This window comes from Photinus pyralis, unplaced genomic scaffold (genome assembly GCF_008802855.1).
Source record: "Photinus pyralis isolate 1611_PpyrPB1 unplaced genomic scaffold, Ppyr1.3 Ppyr1.4_LG1, whole genome shotgun sequence".
Lineage (NCBI taxonomy): Eukaryota > Metazoa > Arthropoda > Insecta > Coleoptera > Lampyridae > Photinus > Photinus pyralis.
This window is the reverse complement of record NW_022170249.1, coordinates 15,044,343-15,064,432: the sequence shown is the minus strand read 5'-3', so window position 1 is coordinate 15,064,432 and position 20,090 is coordinate 15,044,343. Positions and strand designations below refer to the sequence as shown.

Genomic DNA, 20,090 nt, shown 5'->3' with positions numbered 1-20,090 from the left:
ATATTGTAAAGGTTAGTCTAATTAAATTTGTAACATTCTGTAAAATCCCACTTTTTGGTAATGAAGCTATAGAAAAAATTTTGATTTGATTGTTTATTAAAGTCCAATGAACGATTACCAAAGAGTAGAATAAATTTTTGTGTTTATTTAAATAAGTCCCAGCCCACGCTGGAGTAAAAAACGATTACCTGTTGTTGAAATTTTCAAACTGTAGAGGATGGCCACCCCTTGAGTAAATTAGTCTCACCTGGTAGGATTTTTTATTTAGTTTAGTTGTCATTGTTAAGCTATTTTTTTTTACAAGGAGGAGAGAAGAACTGCTAGATCCCTGTAATTTGTTTGTATCTCTAATATCATTTAAATATATTATCTATTTGGTTTCAATGTGCCTATGTCTTTAACGAAGAACGAGGGGAAGGAAAGAGAGGAGTAGGAGTTGCGCCAGGAGACTGGTAGGCGGCAGGTTAAGGTTTGTTACGCAGTTTCACAAGAGTTAAAAGCCCACCGATTTGAGTTAGCCGGAGCATTTATTTTTATCGATTGAGCAGCCTGAGAAGAAGATGGTTTGCTTTGCCGGGCGGAACCGATGGTAATTTTCAAGTCCAGAAGGAACCCCCGTAGCACACTCCAGGATCGTTCGGTATTCATTTGTGTCGGATTTTTATATTTGATTTTGTGACAATGGAAACTTTCCCTAAACATGTCTAAATTGTTCTCAAATATTTGAATAACTTATAGTCCTCTAAATTTAAACATGAAAAGGGGGGTCGTGCTTGCAACAGGTCCGGTCGTTCTGAATTTTTTATATGTTGTTAGGACCTAAACCAACAATAAAAAACCAGATTTGCAATTTCCAAAGTGCTGTGTGATCGGCGGTATATCCAAAAAATCATAAAATTTTCGGACCTTTTTCAGTTTTTACTCAATATCTCGGTGAAGGAAGGGCCTGATCGATATATTCACTCTGTAATCTTTTAAAATAGACTAAATTTTCTACAATTTGAGACTAGCGCGGGGTCTATACAGCGATTGGTTCCCAAGATACAGTTCTTCGAAAATAGGATTTTTTAACAAATGATTTTTTCAAAATGGCCAATTTTTGTGTACAATATCTTCTAAAATACGAATCCCACGTCAATATTATATGAAATTATGTTGTTGCAATAATTAAGAAATATGTCTCCGCGAACAAATCTATATTTTTGTTTCCCTTTCACATAAAAGAAGGGTTCCGTAACAAAAAAAAGTTGGCGTTGCGCAGTTCGCGCATGAGCACATTTAATTTATGCAATATCAGTTACGTTTGCTTTAAACCAGAAGCATCTGTGATTAAAATTTCAAAAAGATATCTCGATAAATAACAGTGCGCATGCGCGCATTAATTTGATACGTTTGCTTACACTAAAAGCAACTTTGGTTAAAATTTCAAAGAAATATCCCCATAAATAAGAAAGTTGCCGTTGCGCAGTCTGCGCACACGCACAACTGATTTTTACGATATGCGATACATTTGCCTTCACCAGAAGTATCTGTGGTTAAAATTTTAACAAAATATATTAATAAATAAGTAAGTTGACATTGCGCAGTTTAATTCTCAAGATTTTCCTTGGCTCAGGTGCTAGACGCTATACGTTACCGAATGCAAAAACAACGAACTTAATATCTTGAAAACTGTAGGAGTAGTTAAGGCCTCGGACAGACGGACGGACCGAGAAAGTGGCTGCATTAGCGCACCCAACTTCGTTGGGAAATGCGCTCTTGATCTTGAAAAAAAATTATTTTTTAAAAAACTTTCTATTTTCGAAGAACTGTATCTTGGGAGCCAATGGCTGTATAGACCTCGCTAGAGTCTCAAATTGTAGCAAATTTAGTCTACCTTAAAAGATTATAGAATGACTATACCGATCAGACCATTCCTTCACTGAGATATTGAGTAAAAACTGAAAAAAGTCCGAAAATTTCAAGGTTTTTTGGATATACCGCCGATCGCACAGCATTTTGGAAATTGCAAATCTGGTTTTTTATTGTTGGTTTAGGTACTAACAACATATAACAAATTCAGAACGACCGGACCTTTTGCAAGCACGGATGTACATCTTGATTGGACTATTGAAAGTACTGCCTTTTTTTGAGGCCGGAAAAAAAATTGTCTGAGATCGACCGGCAAAAAACATTTTCTTATAGAATTTGGCCCATAGAATCCATAATTTCAAACAGTTTGAAGATTGGGCTACTAGATCAAAAGTTTGAATTTTTTTTTGAAATTTGTTTTTTGTCCATAACTTTTTATTGAGAGGTCTAATCGAAAAAGTAAGAATTGTTTTGGATTCTACGTACCAAAATTAATAAGAAAAAGTGGTTTCCCGAGAAATTTTGGTGTAGTCGATTTTTGGTAAAAAAGGAAGGTTAAGTATTCAAATACTATGCGAAGTATTTGAATACTCAAAGTATTCAAATACCTTGCGAAGTATTCGAATACTTTACGAAGTAGCCAAATACTTTGCGAAGTATTCGAATACTAAATGGAAGAGCGGATGTGTGGTCATGTACCCCATCTGAACTGCGCCCCATTGGATTGTGTCAAAATTATATCTTTTCTTTTTCTTCTATTATGTTTTATATATTTTATCCACTATCCAATAAAAGACAATTTATTATTATTATTATTATTATTATTAAATATTTGTGAAAGTATTTGAGTTACAAATACAAATACTGCTTCCATAAAAGTATTTAATTACAAAGTATTTGAATACTTTAAAGGATTTGAATACTAAAAAGTATTTACAAAATCGAATACTGCCCAGCTCTGTTCCCAAACATCTAACCCTATTTCCTAGTTGTAAACATCTAACCAACAGGTGATGCATCGGAATTTGCTATTTCCTAGCATTTATTACCATGAGCTTATAATCGAGACCATACATCACATCTTCATTTAAAGAAATGTCACGTGGTGCCCACTCTTTTATGTGGTCGTTAATTAACTCTTCTTGCAAGTGTTTTGGAACGTCACTAAACACCGGAATAATCGAAGCGAAATAATCTGTAAGAGTATATAAAGTGAAAAAAATGAAACTAAAAATGCCGACCAGCACCTTTAGCCGTTTCCAAGGTAAGGTAAATGCTTAGATCCTGTATTTCGCAACGTAGTGATTCGAAGCCAAGGGGACTCGAAATATCACGCAATTTATTTTCTGGGTTTTCGCAATTATGAAATGGCATATTCATCAGCTTATCTTCGCCAATCAACTTGCTCCACTTGGGCTTTGTCCATACCGTTTTGTAGATATCATACAGCTGACCACTCCCCGGAAAGACCATCAACGCGTATCCACCTGGTTTCATCATTTTAAATATATTATTAAACCCACGTCTGGAATTTCATATTGGTAAGGGACCCTTATGAAACGTCGTTTACTTACGTGTAATCGTGAAGAAAATGCAGTGCCCAAAACGAGAATACATAATCAAATCGTCCCAAAAGTTGTTCGGGTATACAATCGGTTTCAATGTTCAATTTCACAAACTTGAGTTTATCATTTCCATAGTGTTTATTGGCGTAGGTCACCATATTCTCAGACTGATCTATACCAATCATTTCTTTTATTTCGGCACTTAGCGGTTTGTAAAGGTAATTGAAACTGAAGCAACCTGGCCCAGAGCCTACATCTAAGACAACCTTTTGATCTCCATTTCTAAGCAACTGAAGTATGTAATTTTTAACAATAGATTCCGTTTGAGCGTCTAAGACCTTCCCAGCGGTATCGTATAATTCAGGATTGTTCATGACGAGACTTCTGTCAACTTCCCTTAACGGATAACTAAAAAGTCACTGATTTATGTCCACACATCAATAAAATTTACTAAACCAGTAATCTACTCGTTTCTACTATAGGTAACGGGTTGTGAAAGCACTATAGTCGCAGATGACGCTGTTTACCTCCGTCACAAAGTAATCTCTTATATAGCATAGATAAATTGGGTGTTTTATCTGTGGGTTATAGTAACAATTCGACCAGAGCAAAGGCCAGGAACTCGATTTTTGAAAAGCGATCGTTTCTATGCGAACGTGCATATTTACGTGTACTAGTTGTAAAGGGCAACTAAAACAATTTAAAAAAATGTGCTATTTTTTGCGTTTTGTCCGTCCGTCCGTCCGTCCGGACCCACTTCTACAGTTTTAAACTACTTCTAAGGGAATGGTCCTAGAGTCCTGGATTTGTTTGCAGTAGGTAGCCTATACCTTGAATTTAATTATGAAACAAAACCTGCAAACTTTAAAGCTCTCAACGTCAACTTAGATAGACCTTGAAGAGGGATCAACTCAGCGCCATAAAAATAATGAAGTAAGTAAATGATATAAGTATATTAATTAATTCCAAAAAGTTAACCTCCGACCTTATTTTTAGATTGGACCTCGGATTGGACAGGAAACGCCACAAGAAATCGTAAGCGTAAGATATAGATAATTGTGTGATTAACAAACCTGGTGGTTCTCAGTGCCGCGTCACTGATCCAAGGGGAGACTTGGGTAGGTGACAGGTGTCTTAAAAAAAGCTGAAATACTCTTCTGCTGGTTGTTTACAGTAAAAGGTAAATCTTACGGAGGTTAACTAAGGTGTTATAGCTTTATCAATAAATACCATGAGTAGTCGAAGTATTGTGGATAATTTTTGAGGTGCTGCCACGAATGCTAGTTACTAGCATGAGTGGAACAGCACCTCAAAAAAGACTATTTAATGAATCAAAAGAAACTTTAAGGGCCAATTGCACCGCTAAAATTAAGTATCCCTTAATGTTAAGCATAACTTAAATACCATAGCAACGATTGTCTTAATAATCGTTGCCATAGATTTTAAGTTCGACTTAACTTTAAGCAAAGCTTAATTTTGTTGGTGCAACTGGGGCTAAGCGTAATTATCCACACGAATTTATATTTATATACGTGATAATCCCGAAGCCATGACATTAGTTCCATGACAACAATAAACGTCAAAATAAATTACGAAAGTTGCTTTTCATTTTGCTATTGATTCTATTCGAACTTTTGTGCTCCAAACTAATTCGTTATGAGTGATCAAATTAAAAGATGTGGTGATAAGTCAGTTGTCGAAATTGATTAACAAACTAAGAAGAATGTTCCCGTTAATACGAAAAAATTTCGCGACATTTCACTGGTGGAAGTTTGACAAATGTCATTGAATAATCTGATTACCTCCATTCCATTAATATTCAACCAATCAGCTTAGTGATTGTTTCAAATTGAAACCAATCAGATGATTTTTTATCTGATTAAAAGCTAGGTAGCTTTTTACCATCGATAAAAATACGTGCTGTAGCAATGCGTAAAATATACAGTGGTTGTGAAATTTAGTCTTGTATTAATTTCCCTAAAATACACTCAATCTTGGTTTTAAATCAGGATCAAAAGAATAAGATAAAATCGCTCCAGCTAAACTTTTGATCTCTAGTTTTTTCCGTTGCAACAAAACCTTCGTGTAAAAATAAAATTATCCGATTAAAAATCAAGCTCGTGTATTTACTACCCCCGATAAATCACTCAAACTCTAACAATTTTTAATTCTGACTAGTCACGCTGAAAGCCAATCTCTCAATGGATTCCAGAAATACGTTATGTTTCAAAATTTATCTCCAAAAAATGTGGATTATAGAAAAATGACATTAAGATGAAATTAAATGTTTAAAACTAGAAATGTACTACCCTACATATATGCAACTTTCAATGCAGTTATTCCATCCTATCCTAAAATGTTACTATACCTATCGCTATCCTAAACTACTCTTATACTCAATTTCCAATTGTTACAAACAATAGCATCAATTTTTGAGTGACAGTAATCGCGAATGTCAATGATATTATTCAATTATGGAAAATTAAGCATCACTATGCAAAAAAAATTCGTGTATACCACGTGTTGAAAGTGTCTTTTTTCATGAATTTGCTTGATTAACTCGGGCGCTCCTTAATAACTCCCAATTGAATATTACTGACATTGCGATTTACTGTCACTCAAAAATTGATGCTGTTGTTTATAGATAGGACTAAACGCCATGGAAACGCATGGTAAAAACCGTGAAATGAAGTATAGCACTTTCCAACGTCCTTTATAAAATCATCGGCATTTGTCTTACGACGACCACTTTTTGACTTTGGTCATGTTACTGTACCAGTAGCATTTGTTTGTTCTTCACTGAACTTTTAACTACTTTCCCAAGCACTGTGCAGTGCGTTTTGTTAGTTGATTAAGCAGAATTGTATCTACACTATTCTTTTTTCCTTCTGGGAAGTTAAAGTTTTTCAAAACGATTTCCAGTACCTAACGGAGGAGGCTTTTTGTGTCATTATTATGTTGTTGCACGATACATACGAACTTTCGTCGACTGTCACGCGATTTATCGTACTGTAAAATAAAATCGATACCCTTAATGTCCTTATGCTAAAAAAAATCCATTAAAACCGGCCTCACCGATTTTGAGATATTAGCTTTTGAAGTGAACGTACCAGCCATTCCACTCCAATAGCAGTTAAAGGTACTTGCGATTAGATTTTATAGTCCTCATTATCTTTTATTATTAAGCATTTGCTTTTATTGGCATATTTAGGCAGTTAATTAATTGACGTAACTATGTACTTATATTTAAACTATGACATGTGCCCCAAATCGTCTTTCATCGGATATTTACAGACACACCCGTTTTACCCTGAATTTAGAAGACAAGAGAAGTCCTTAATCATTTTCCAGTCTCAATTAGCACGATCTAAGCTCATATGACGAAATCTAAGTGAAGGTTAGATAACTTAATGTTGATTTAATTAGCATTTAATGTGAATCCTTACTTTGTGACTTACAGTTGAAATGGAAAATTAGGGAATAACAAATACAATTTCTTTAAAAACTATTTTTAAAACATTCTTACTCTATTTATGTACGCATATAAGTACAATCATTAACAGTTCGAAACAAAACAAAGAAAAAACATAACAAAGTAATCTATCAATGTGATTTCTAAACATATAGTTGTAAATTTATTTAGCACTCATCATTCGCAGTTTTGATTCATTAGGTAATACAATATAGGTTTAGTACGCATAGTCTTTTACACATTTTTTAGTCACATAGATACCTTTCATCAGTCTATCCATTCATTCCCTTAGTTTAATATAGATAAATTTGTTAATATTTACATTAGATGTGTTTTTTACATTAAAAACATGCTCAAAGATGATTGGCAATACAAACAAGACTTAGGGCAAAGTAAACTAAACTGTTTGGCAGTTCGCGCTTACAATACGTTCTACGAACGTTACAAAAAATCGTATTCGTATCTAATCTCGTTCTTCATACTTCTATAACACAACATAGGAATTATACAAGGTAACAGTGAGAAGAAAAATATACATATTGATAATGTAGTGCAATTATGAATTTGAATATATTTCTTACACGAGACGAACAATCCATCGGGCATAATTCCACCAAGTTCCAATTAGTTTAAAATTTTTACGAAAAATTAACAATTCTATTACTCAAATTTAAAATAGAGTTTTTTTTTGGTTATATACAATATATGCCTGCTGCAATACCCTGCGAAATTTTTTGAATTTTTCCTTAAAAACATATTTTGTGATTTTTTAACACATACACACTATAAACGAATTGAAAAGTTTGTTTTAGTTCACATTTATACATTGTTTCTTGGTTTTGGTTTCTTTTACGCAGTCAATATTTTCATTAACGAAGATGCACTTTGAGCTATCGGAAGTTGATTATTCTATCGCATGGCTGCAGCAATGCTTGGTATCAGTAGAAGTATTAGTTGGCTCGCAACGCACATTGCACACGATTTTCGCATTAGAATTGCGTCGACGTTGTCACCTGCAACAAAGTCAGTTTTAGAGGCACATAGCGAGCTACGACAAGTCATTTCCCAGCGCCACCTAAATATTCACAAATAATAAACTGACATATTAATAGATTAATTGATTCTCTTTGTCATCCCAATATGTGGAGTACAGTTACCGTTTATGGCCTTCGTACGAGGTTTGTGAGCATACGTACAGATTTAATAGGGTGACACGAAATTCGGTCCGAATTCTCCCAAATTCGTTCGACCTTAATACTTCTGCCTATATACCTCTGAACGACTGCTTTCTCAAGCACTCGTTTATTTTCACGTATGTATACGCTGTATAGAGCCATTGCGAATACTGCAGAAAGCCGTACACACTGGAAAATACACCGAACGAATTCTTAGCGAATTTTGACGACATGAAACTGAGTGATAAAATATTGCTGTGACACCACGCAAAATTTTAATTTACGAATTTATGATAAAGACTGATGCCATTGTGGATGGTACGTTCTTGTATTTAATTTGAAGTAGGCCATTACTAGATAAAAACACAAAATTATTGCTTCTATTTAAATTGATAAGACATTGTAAAATGATCAACGTTCAGGTGTTTTTCTTTTTGCATAGAATGTCTTTAGAAATGATTTTCATGTAAAAGGAGCATCTGTAGTCTGTAGTTAATGTAAACGAGTTTCGAACAGAAAGAAATTGATAACATTTTATTTACGTGATAAGATAAGTACGACTTCTTTAAAAAGAGACATATTCGTCGTTATAAAATTGAGGGTACATGACTTTTTGGAATGAAGTGCATTGAAGATCATAATCAGAGGCAACAATTAACAAAATAGCGTCTGACTTCAACAAAAAAAAGCCGCAGAGGAGAGTGTAAACTGGAGAGAGTGTGTCATCTGACACTCCTTTCTGCAGACATTTACACTGAAAGTTTGGAATGCACCAATAGATATACTCCCCTTCAAATAACTGTTTTTGAGATATTCGTTCCTAAAGTTTTGCCATCATCGATGAATGTACTTCTTCCAGACGTCACAATACCCCTTTGCGATATCTTCCTCAAACTGTCCCCTCTTGAAATATAAGGAATTATAACCGATCACGATCACTATAAAGGGTCAAGGAGGACTATGGTTAGTATAAATTGATTTCTTTCGTTGAGAGCTTTCATTAGAGCATCAGGAAGGATAAAACCAGTTCTCCGTCCCCGCACCCCCTATATTGATAGGGGGTAAGATGGAAGGGCAGTAGTTAGTAGAAAACAGTTCCTTCTGGCACAGTTTCAAGGTATCGCTTACCTATTGCACAATATCCAGGACTCTAGGATCGTCCCCTAAAAGTGAAAAACTGCAGAAGTGGGTCCGGACACTGGACAGACGGACAAAACGCAAGCAATGCCCCTTTTTTAAATCTTAAAAAATGCGCTAAAATGCGCATGATACAGATCAATTAAAGCAAGGGTGCGTGGAAAGATTTCAGAAGTGCGACAGAGAAATAGAAGAATTAAAGAGGGGTTCCCGCATGTACGGGGTTTATGGCAGGTTTAAGGGTTGTGGTGGAAAAAGTAGAACAGTTTACAGGGGAAAAGAAAACGCACCCGATTTAAAGAATTTAGAAACAGACAGACAGAAAGTTCATATTATATTATCTTACTATTATTACTTTATGCCCCCTTTACCCTTTTGCCATACCGACATCTTCTTCACGTTTTCTTTAACACCTCTTGCCGTCTCCGCCGCGTCTAAATGCTCCGTCAGTCATTTTTATAATTCCTTCACCTCCTCTTTTCCATCCGTTTCACATTTCCCCTACGTCTTCTTCATTCCTCCTCCGCGCCTTCTCCACGCCACCGTCACGTACTGCACGTCTATTTTGCGTCCACTTACGTCACCATCTCGCGGCATTTTCGCCTTCTTTACCTCTCCTTCAACTCTTCCCTCACTGTTCTTTAATGCTTCCTTCATCACTCCCAGTTGCCGCTGTTGCTGCCGCCTTTGGAAGTTAGTTAAGTACGATTTCCCATGACTCGACAGCTACTCATTTTTGATCACATAGTACAGGGTGAGTCAACGATTGTGCCGAGTAACTTAATGCCTTGAAGATACACTTTTTCGACAGAGTGCTTTTGTATTATATGGTTGAATATTATCCACATTGAAAAAATATTTGGAATTATACAGAGTGCGCTCACAAAGTAGGACGCCAAAATTGTACATTTTTTTAAATTGAATCCTCTGTATGTGAATGCATTTTTTAATTCTACGTGTAATTGTACGACTTTTTTATTATATGGTTCATAATCCGAAAAACTAGTAGTTTAAAGATAATTCGATTTGTAAGAAAAATTTGACATTTGCAAGCGTCAGTATATTGTCAAAATTATTACTTAAATTTTGATTCCAGGTTCTGTATCTTTTATTCTGGGTAAATTAAGGGTCAAATAAATACGTCTACTTATAATATGTAACATTAAAAAATAGCTTACAGGGTGTTTTTTTGTAGGTCCAAAGTTACAAAACGTTTTGTATTAAAATAGGATTTCGGGTAAAATTTAATACAAAACTCGTTAGTAAAATGACATTACTTGGCTCGGAAATTAAAGTACTCTGTCCCAGAGCGGCCTCGTACTTCAATATTTCCTCGTCAGTAACGTGTCATTTTCCTGACTTTTTAATAACTATTGCTGTACAATTTCATATAAATTTGTTGGCTAGTTTTTGTCTTAATCCAGTACCTACTTTATTTATTATCCAGCGTATATTTCTACTCGGTGAACTATCATTTTCAAAATTTATTCATGCAAGGCTAATTTATTTTGATTAAATTTCTGTTTAAAGCATGGACTGGTTTTACTGCTGTATCTCACTTGATCCTTCGAGCAGCAGCACATTTCTTGTACCTAGCGACTTTATAAAACGCAACGTCGTAATTGGTCATAGTCACTCATAGTACTCGTATTTTGTTATTTAGTTTAGGTGAAATAACTTTCGAATTTTCGGCTTGGACGCGAAATTACTTTCAAGTAAAATTTTAAGGCTGCAAACTCGAACACTGGACATCTAAAATTAATGTTGTTTGAGGTCATTTGATGGTCAACAAATTACGAAAGACGTTGATTTAACCTATATTTTGTAGGTTGATATTAGCAAAATTTCAATTTCATGAGCATCTAAAATGGGCTGTATGTCTGTATAATGGTCTGTATAGACAAATTTATCGAGAACGATACATCTCGCGCTTCTACCTCATCTCTGAAGTCAAATTCTGTTTCGCTAATATCGTTTCGAGTGATTTATGTATTACTTTTAGAATTATTTTAAGTCATTAAACTGCTCATGTTCACATAACAGCTAACTTCGACTAAAAACATGTCAAACCCATAAACATGAACGTTAAATCTTAAATAAATAACTAAAAAATCTCATAACCTTATATGTGAAACATTCACTTACTACATAAAGTATGAACAATCTAAATAAAATAATAATTAACTCCCAAATATGGTTACTTTTACAGAAATAATGATAAGATACTTGCATGACATTTGATTCCGGCATTTATGAAATTATCAAAAGATCTTATCCTATAGTCCTTGATAAATGTTTTGATTTATTTTAAATCTTCTACACAACTGTCGAAAACGATTTGTAAAACGGCAAAAATAGTTGCAATTATTCAAAAAATTGAATTTATACTTATTATTTTATAGCCTTAAACCACTTCTCTGTACTTTTAAATATTTCACTTATAGGTTCGTTGTATTGTATTTCGCTGTTAGAATAATTTAATTTGAATAATTCCAACCCACCCAAATTCATAAGAAACTTTTCTAAATTTTGAATATAACATTCATTATCATGGGGTGTGAACAAAACGAAAATCTAACTAAGAGGTGTGAATATTAATTACCTTCGGACACATAAACGTAAACAAAAGCCGGTTCGGTATTTGAAGCAGAGCACGTATAATTTCCAGAATCCGCCTCATGCGTATCGGTTATGGTTAATCGACTTTGTGTTGGATGACCCGGAAGTGTTTCGACGTTAATTCCACCTCTATTCGTGTCATAATTAATCATGTTGTTGTTGTGGTACCAGAAGACGTACTGCGGCGGCGTTGGACTCTATAAAAAAGGAAATAAAAGAGTTAATGAACAATAATAGAAAATTATTATCTGGTAGATGGAAAATATAATAGAGCTTTATACAAAAATGAAGTCGGGATGTGAATGACTGGGCTCCTTATTTAATATTGCGGTTGTATAAGAAGGGAGTATTGTGTTGAGATGAATTCAGGCTATTTTGGATGCTGGGCACGTATTTCTATAGTATTATGGCATTTTCCACGACAACTCTAAATCAACACGAAGTAAACGTGATGCTGGACGGCTAATAAAAACAACAAGCAATCTTTAATAAATGTTTTTTACGATGGTCGTTTCGAATGTTATGAAATGTACCTTCGTCCAAAATCCCCACACATAAAAAATTTCTGCTCTTATTTATGCTTGCGTGTGACAAGAAGGTGCGATTTGCGCTTGTGAAGTTTTTCAAACTAAAATATTATTTGCTACCGAACTTTGTTGCTTCCAAATATGAACAAATTTCCATTCCATATTGCTTTGGTGTAGAAAGTTGAAGAATCAGTCGCGTACCTTCCAATCTTTCAAGCTATTTACCTGTGATTCAGTACTTTCAACAAATTGTCGGAAGGATAACGGAAATGCAGATTTATACAGAGTTGCAGAATGGTTATACTTCTGACGGACGTAGTAAGAAATAAAAATATACAACTTTTCCTCATTTTCAGGAGGAAGCCGCTACACGAAAGGATGCGCACCATAACTTTGGGCTCCGAAATGATATTTAGCAAAAAAAATTCATGTAGGTAATGGGCAGTAAGAAAGGCGGGATATAGCAAACGATTGTAACCCACTCGTGATTTATGAAGCGTCGTTATTCAGCCACAAGTAGTCATTTTGGTGAACATTTCACACTAACTTGTTACATTAATATCCCTAGAAGCGCCTTCGTTTCACACATGCGGAATTCTCTAATGTGCATTTGTGAAGCAATATGTTACACGCGTTCTGACGTTTTAGACTGATTAACACAAGTTTCCATGATGAGCTGGTATATATAATTAGTTTTCACTGCTTTCATAATCCCATTATATACGAAATGAACTGTAACAATACGACGCAATATTAAACTTAGAACTCAATGATGATACGGTATTTTGTTCTGTTAACCTGCAGAGAAACGTTCCGAAAGCTCAAATGTACATTTTTTGTTACAGGTATTAAAATAAAACGTATAAATTTGGACTATAAGAAGACAAATTTATTCATTGATAACAAAGATAGCCTCTTTACGTACCACTTCCAGTAATTTATTCAAATCTTCTATACATCCAAATTGAGAAAATCCATGGCATAACACCATGGTGTCAAGTTAAATGGAATACAATATTATGCGATAGTCTGAATTCTGTCATTAGATACCGATGAAAATTATGGAAATTGCTGGGCTAATATTATAAACAAAAATAATATGATCAACTCATATAACTTTTCTTATGTTATCAGATTTCCATATTAAAGGTTTCCTTACTTCCTTTATTTGCTGAACACTTGTTTAAATATAATTCTTCGCAATCTTTGAAATACAATAAACTTAAAGCTTACAAATTACAATAATAATGTAACGTAAATTGAATTACGTCCTTTATATATTTACAGATAATAAAAAGTCTTGAAATGAATCGATTTATAACAATTAAAATATTATTTATCAACCACATATACCCAATTTATAACGGCGCACACTATTTATTACTTGCGGCGTTGAAATTGGAACTGTCATGAAACGCAATTCGATTTACTTATATAGTAAACGCAGGTGTTCGCGAGTTTACTTCAGTGTTCTAAAACACAACACGTCATATTTCCGAGAGAGATTGCGTCATATCTGCCTTCGTTTTTTTTCACCGCCCACTAATCTTTCATGGCGCCTCGATGTCTATCGGGATTTTTGGAATATTCGCTACAATAATATTTACATCCCGTTCTTCCGCTAAGCTACATTAAAAAATTGCATGTGTATACAACTAAGTGTAAAGTAAAAGTATGTTATTAACCGAGGTAAAATAATGGTTCATTGTGTTGGATACAGAAGGGGATCAATTCCTTCTTAGCCGGCCCAGGGATTAACGGCTTACGCCCGCAATACCTACGTAGAAATCAGACGGTGAAGCTGGGAAGCGGGCTTAAGGCGTTAAGATATCGGCGATGGGGTGCAAATTCAGCTTTGATTAATGGAGATATAGCTCGTCGTGAGGTAAACTCGTACTGGGGAACTGCTGATCTTGCATATTTTGAATTGAGTAGGATCTTTAACCGTTTGTTCTTGGTAGTAATAAAGACAGCAACCAATGAAAATTTAGACATCGCCATTTTGAGTGATAGTCAAATTTGACTCAGTAATAAAAGGGGGGATTGGTTTTGGAAAACATCTAGGCATTCGCGTTTTGCCATTCGCGGTGACCAGTACGATGCTCTAGAAAAGAAGAATTTCCATTTTTGCATTCAAGGTGCCTACAATTGAAGGATTCGTGTTTTGATTTTCGAAGTGACCAGTACGGTCCTCGCGTTTTTGTCATTGGGGTGACTAGATTACTGACGTGGTATCAGAATTTTTAAGGTCGCTTTTCAAAAAGTTAAATCGTTTTGGCCGGAATTCGTAATTTCCAAAATTTTCAAGGCTCGTGGACAAAGTCAGTGTATTATTTGGTGGAAACAAGCAAAATATTACCTTTAGATATTTAAACAAAGGTTTCACCTTTGGTGTTAAAAATGCTCAATATATAATGAGGCACCTATTTTCAACCTTGAAGTTTATATACTTTCATGACCACTCGGTATGTAAACACCCGGTATCTTGAAGTTACGAAAAAGTAACGTGCCGAAAGTATTTGGGAGTTGAAGGTAGAAGCATTGTATTTATAAATACAATGGTAGAAGGTAAAGGGAATTGATTTAATTTCTAGTTGTGTTTCAGCTGCCGTTACAGCAAACAAAAGTTGTAATTAAATCGCCGTTTGCAACCGTTCCCGTCAAGATATTTCAATTATTTTTGGTGCGCGCGACAGCTCTTGCCATTTAGAAGATGATTCCAAATTAATATTTTAGAATATAGAATATTTTGGAATCAGTCCCGTTAAATAATTATTAGCAGGTTTTAGTTTACTATGCTAATTTAAAACGAGCATTAAAACTGCCAGGCTATGCAGGTTTAGGCCAGTATCTTAATTAATTTAAATGTTAAGACCAATTACAGATTGTTGGGGCGTCCACAGACCGCACAATTAATCAAGGAAGTCTTAATTTTTGAATGTAGATACCCGAATACATACTGTCGGCTTGGAAAACCGTCGTTCTCTCCATTACATGACCGAATTTTGTAAAAGGTAAAGCCGTTGTTTAGAGGGGATCTTTTTGCCCTTTGCTTCGTAAGTTACGTTCGTAAGTACCGTAATGTTGAGCCTTTCCGTAAATTTACGTTTTCAACCGTACCGTATTTAAATCATTGATCTTTTTGCATTTGGTGTCTTAACCGAAACGTAAGATCTTTTGCCTTTGATGTTTTGCTAGTTACATTTGTAAGTACCGTATTAATTGTGGATACTCTCGTTCCGTAAATGTATTTTGCATACATACCGTTCAATTTTTGCTTTTATATAATAAAGTTTACCGCACCGTATATACAGCTTTTGCTATTTCTTGCTCAGTAATTAAGTATACTTTCTTTTTTTGTAAAATATCAATCGGTAATCAATCTGCGAAATTTATGACTGTATTCGCAATATTCTGTGCTAGTTAAAAGTTGCACCCAGCAAAGAAAGTTTTCTGGTTTTTAAGAACGTTCAAACAACCTTCAACGTTTCGCTATTTTTGAAATTATACCCGGAGTAATAAAAAATGCTACTCAATACAGTGTGTACATATTTTTCAAACTGACACGATGGTGGATCGAAAATGAAGTCGCGAGCATTTGACTAGTTATCCATCTGTTATTCAAGCCGCGGAAAAAAAAATATATAGTTGAGTGAATTACGTAGCTCCGTCCGTCTGAGGGTATGAGATCTCAACACTAGCACCACGTTGGATGGGGGAAAAGAGAAAAAGATAGTCGAATAATTTTTCGATTCGGCGCAGACGAACGTCTGATCGGTTAGTACGTCTGAAAAATACGCTTTAGCCAATCGCTAATGCGTTGGATTTATTAATTATTTACTAAATCTTTATTTGATGTGTCTGGTTCTTTTGCATGTTTATTTATTTATCACATTTTCAATTTTTGTGATAATTGAATAAATAATAAATCGATACAACGGAGTATCAAAAGGATCCGACTGATCGTCCGTACAATAACATTCTTTAACGCCTTTGAGGGTCTTGGAACTTGGTATTTTGTGTTCTCTTGGTGCAAGTAAGAACTCTATTGAATTTGAGGTCAACGGTCACCAAAGTAAGTGCACAAACTCGCGGACGGACATTTGACCTCAAATTCAATAAGTTTAAAGACCTTAGAATCATGTCTATCGTGCGCACAACATACGGCCAGACAGATGAACAGAGGGATAACGACACGGGTCCTTAATAAACATAGATCTGGCATGTTGTACACTGTACAGTGTTATATCACTCAAATCTGATAATTTGAATGCGAGACGCAACATAATGTGAATTTGATTTTCCATGATGAGAGAACCTTTTAAAAGATAGAGCTAATCGTAATTGAAGTACTGAGAGTGATAGAAATAGATGGCACCGTCTTTTGAGCTATATTGTTGTATCTAGTTATATCTAGATCTTCATAACTGAGAACTTCCAATATGGACAAACTTACCTTCAAAGCTGATAAAAATGAACTATTAATCTAGTCGTAAAGGTGTGACATGATGAGTATAATTGTCTTATTACTGATAACAGCAATTGAGTTATTGTTTTAATATGCCAAGAGATTAAGTGCGCCTATTCTTATGCTAATTGAGTTGTGGAGTGGCTCTAGATTGAACCTCAAATGTCGAAAATTAGATTTGATGGTAGTGTAGCGGTAATTACTGGTACCAATGCGGGTTTTGGGCAACCATACGCTTTGTTGTTTGCATCCAGATGTTCAAAAGTTGTTATAAACGATATGGACGATGATCTTCATGGACCAAGTACGGGCTATAAAGCAGCAGATGTTGTTGATAAAGAAATTAAAGAAGCAGGTCCATAACTAAATTGCACTTTTGCATTAATTGCATACGCATTACAGGTTGTACCACTGTGGCCAATTATGTTTCCGTATCCGAGGTGGCGAAAATAATTAAAACAGCCCTAGATACCTATGGGCGGATCGATATACTTGTAAACAATGCTGGTATTCTAAGAGATAGAAGCTTTGTAGACCTCTCTGAAGACGATTGGGGTACAATTCACTATTGTAATAGTCTGTAATTTATGAAATTTTTAGATGTAATTCAGATTGGGCATTTAAAGGGAAGCTTCAAAATACCACAATCCGCATTTCGAGTTATGAAAAAGCAAGGATATGGTCGAGTTACTATAACATCTTCGGGTTCGAGTCTTTCTGGCAGTTTTGCCACTAACAGGCTTACACAAGATATTCTTCCTGAAGAATTGTACCAAGATTTGAAATCGGAATTGAATGTACCCGTTGTAAGTATTTTTTTACGTAAATAAGCCGACCTGGGTGGCGCAGTACTGCGGTACTAAGGGTTTCTGGTTGGAATCCCAGTTCGGGCATGGATATTTATAAATGTATAGTGGGTTGGGTTGGTAGAGCAGCTTTAGCTGAAACTCCGCCCACTTAGAAATAAAAATAAAATAAAATAACTAAATGTTTTCAGAATTATTTATGTCACGAAAGTTGTCAAGAGAACGGATCAATATTAGAATCGTCTGGATGCAGCACTGGGAAGCTTCAAATATGTCGTTCTAAAGGAGAAGAAAAACCCACTCCCTTTAGGGAAACCGACATATTTACATTTTCTTCTAAAGATATTGTTCTGTATGCATTGGGAGGTAGTTCCTTCAATTCGTTGTCAAAATAATGCGTTTCTATTATTAGTGGGAGCATCCCTTCAAAATGAAGAGGATCGAAATTTATTGTACGAAAATCACCACAGCTTCAGAGCTATTCCGTCCTTTTACATTTTACCTGGTAATCAAGCGACTATACCTTTTCTATTAACGCAAACAATTAATGGAACAAAACTTTCTTTCGAAAATTCACTTCACGGTGAACAATACCTGGAGATCTACGAAAGCCTTCCTGAGGCTGGTACATTACTGAGTATTCCGAAAAAGGTGGAGGTATTGGATAAGGGATCTGGTGCCTTAGTTGTCGTGGAGAGTAAGATGTAGAAAAAATAGAATATTTATATTAAAACTAAAGTTTAGGTAACTGTTACAATGAGCAAGATGCGATAATTATGCGAAATCAGTATGTTTTATTTGCCGTTGGAGCTGGCAACTTCGGTGGGCCCAGAACTAGCAAGCACATCGTGCCCTGTCTGCCCAAACCAGCCCGTAAACCCGACCTATCCCTAACGTACAAAACAACAATAGACCAAGCAGCGCTTTACAGATTAAGCGGTAAGGCATTATGATGTTAAGTTTTATTCTGACTCACTTGTAGGCGATTTTAATCCAATCCATATCGATCCCAATTTTTCTACGCTCGTCGGATATGACAAACCAATACTGCACGGATTGTGTACGTTGGGTATATCGGTTCGTTTAATAATGGGTGCGTTCGCGTCTAACGACCCGGAGCTCTTTAGGGCTGTTAAAGTAAGAAGTGAAAATAATTTCACGGCCTTATTGGCCCGTTTTCTAGGCACGATTCGCGGGAGTGGTGGAACCGAGCCAAACGTTAATTGTCCACATGTGGAGAAGTGGAAATCGAGTTCATTTTGAAACGGTCGTTGTTGAAAACGATACTGCTGCTATTATAGGTAAGAAACTTTACTCCAAATAATTGGAATATGAATCCCTTTCAAAAATGCAGGTGGAGACAGAATCTCGCATTTAACTAATTGTGGTTTTTGGACTCTACTTACTGCTGTTTAGAACCTCATTTTTTCATTTAATTCCCTATTATTATCCATACATTTATTGACAAGGTAATTATAATTTCTAGGAGCTTATGTTGACCTAAAGGCTATATCAAGAAACGAATAATACAATAGTTACTTAAGAGCCGAACTCCGCAGGGAAGCTTTTCTCGTTTTCTTCATCAAGAAGAATTTGCAATATTTGAAACAAAAAATTCATGTATATCTGAAAAGTCGGGAAACCGCAGCAAGGTACACGTTTTGGAACCCGACGACTAGATGGACGGTTAAGTACGAAACAGCCTTGAATTCATTACTTAGTTATTAAAGCATTCAGAAGAATTGAATCCACAAGCCTTTCTACAGCCATGTATTATATCAAAAATACTGTGCAAAACAAATGTTAAAGCACTGATGACGGAGGGTATAGATACTATGTGTACGACAATTTTCAAATATACAGAAAGAATTTTTGGCTTCTCTTTAATTAACGTTAGACCCATTATAATACCTTTTTTTAATTAATCAAAAAAAGTGAATTGAGGAAATGGGTAAACTCGGTAGTAGAACTAACTAGTTAAAGCAAAGAGGTAAGTACTTATAAGCATTCTTCACAAGATAGCTATAATATACTTATAATTACGATTGATAAAATGCATTGGCTGATATTAAAATTAACATGAGGGCCTGGTAAACCACAAAATAGTATATTGAAACACAAGTGTTACAATGCGACCTATTGTAATACGACTATCTTGTGGCACGAGTGGCGACGCGAAGCGTAGCCACGAGTGCCCGCAAGATAGGAGTATTACAATAAAGCATTGTAACACGCGTTTTTCATACTATTTTTTCTATTTCGGTGCTTAAATTTAATTTAAAAAATCATTATCAGAAACTATAGGGAACATTAGAACTAACATGTTTTATGTTGGGAACACTTTTTATGCCGTTAAGTTTTAGGTTGGCAGCGTATTAAGACTGACATTTTGAAGTTCAAACATGGAAGTACCCAACGAAGTACCTACTTGTACTAACTAGTAACTGCCAACTTAAAAGATGAGTTACCA

The 20,090-nt window shown here is 35.2% G+C and overlaps 3 protein-coding genes across 5 annotated transcripts in view; 1 reads left to right on the top strand and 2 right to left on the bottom strand.

Annotated features, from left to right (window-relative positions):
• Positions 1–2,875: 2,875 nt before the first annotated feature.
• Positions 2,876–4,109, bottom strand: LOC116177063 (juvenile hormone acid O-methyltransferase-like). 2 transcript variants are annotated; one of them, XM_031495936.1, is made up of 4 exons: positions 3,873–4,109; positions 3,426–3,824; positions 3,099–3,376; positions 2,876–3,046 (listed from the first exon to the last, which is right to left on the bottom strand). In XM_031495936.1, the coding sequence occupies exons 2-4, from the start codon at positions 3,788–3,790 to the stop codon at positions 2,880–2,882; spliced, it is 810 nt and encodes a 269-aa protein (XP_031351796.1). In that variant the 5' UTR covers positions 3,791–3,824; positions 3,873–4,109; the 3' UTR covers positions 2,876–2,879. The 2 variants fall into 2 exon arrangements, with proteins under 2 accessions (XP_031351796.1, XP_031351788.1); XM_031495928.1 differs by having other exon boundaries at positions 3,426–4,109.
• LOC116176974 (peroxisomal multifunctional enzyme type 2-like) lies at positions 4,028–19,493 on the top strand. Of its 2 annotated transcripts, XM_031495822.1 has the most exons (13): positions 4,028–4,231; positions 4,287–4,349; positions 4,413–4,451; positions 4,504–4,596; positions 16,956–17,169; positions 17,217–17,369; positions 17,415–17,620; positions 17,812–17,986; positions 18,033–18,317; positions 18,365–18,559; positions 18,603–18,757; positions 18,804–18,921; positions 19,107–19,493. In XM_031495822.1, exons 5-13 carry the CDS (start codon positions 16,977–16,979, stop codon positions 19,145–19,147), a joined length of 1,521 nt encoding a protein of 506 aa, XP_031351682.1. In that variant the 5' UTR covers positions 4,028–4,231; positions 4,287–4,349; positions 4,413–4,451; positions 4,504–4,596; positions 16,956–16,976; the 3' UTR covers positions 19,148–19,493. The 2 variants fall into 2 exon arrangements, with proteins under 2 accessions (XP_031351682.1, XP_031351686.1); XM_031495826.1 differs by lacking the exons at positions 4,028–4,231; positions 4,287–4,349; positions 4,413–4,451; positions 4,504–4,596 and having other exon boundaries at positions 16,313–17,169.
• Positions 7,024–20,090, bottom strand: part of LOC116177053 (lachesin-like) — a gene marked incomplete at its 5' end in the record, with an annotated part of 91,685 nt that continues 78,618 nt past the window's right edge. Inside the window, 2 exon segments of the mRNA XM_031495917.1 lie at positions 7,024–7,901; positions 11,803–12,016. Coding sequence (XP_031351777.1) covers positions 7,798–7,901; positions 11,803–12,016 — 318 coding nt within the window.

What these genes read in the sequence shown, in the direction of transcription:
- LOC116177063 (XM_031495928.1), bottom strand. Translation starts at nt 3,790, where the DNA reads ATGAACAATCCTGAATTATACGATACCGCTGGGAAGGTCTTAGACGCT. An exon ending in CATTTTCTTCACGATTACAC is followed by an intron (nt 3,377 to 3,425) that starts GTAAGTAAACGA and finishes ATGAAATTCCAG; the next exon opens with ACGTGGGTTTAATAATATAT. An exon ending in TACCTTGGAAACGGCTAAAG is followed by an intron (nt 3,047 to 3,098) that starts GTGCTGGTCGGC and finishes ATACTCTTACAG; the next exon opens with ATTATTTCGCTTCGATTATT.
- LOC116176974 (XM_031495822.1), top strand. Translation starts at nt 16,977, where the DNA reads ATGTCGAAAATTAGATTTGATGGTAGTGTAGCGGTAATTACTGGTACC. An exon ending in AGCGCTTTACAGATTAAGCG is followed by an intron (nt 18,560 to 18,602) that starts GTAAGGCATTAT and finishes ACTCACTTGTAG; the next exon opens with GCGATTTTAATCCAATCCAT. An exon ending in AGCTCTTTAGGGCTGTTAAA is followed by an intron (nt 18,758 to 18,803) that starts GTAAGAAGTGAA and finishes CCCGTTTTCTAG; the next exon opens with GCACGATTCGCGGGAGTGGT.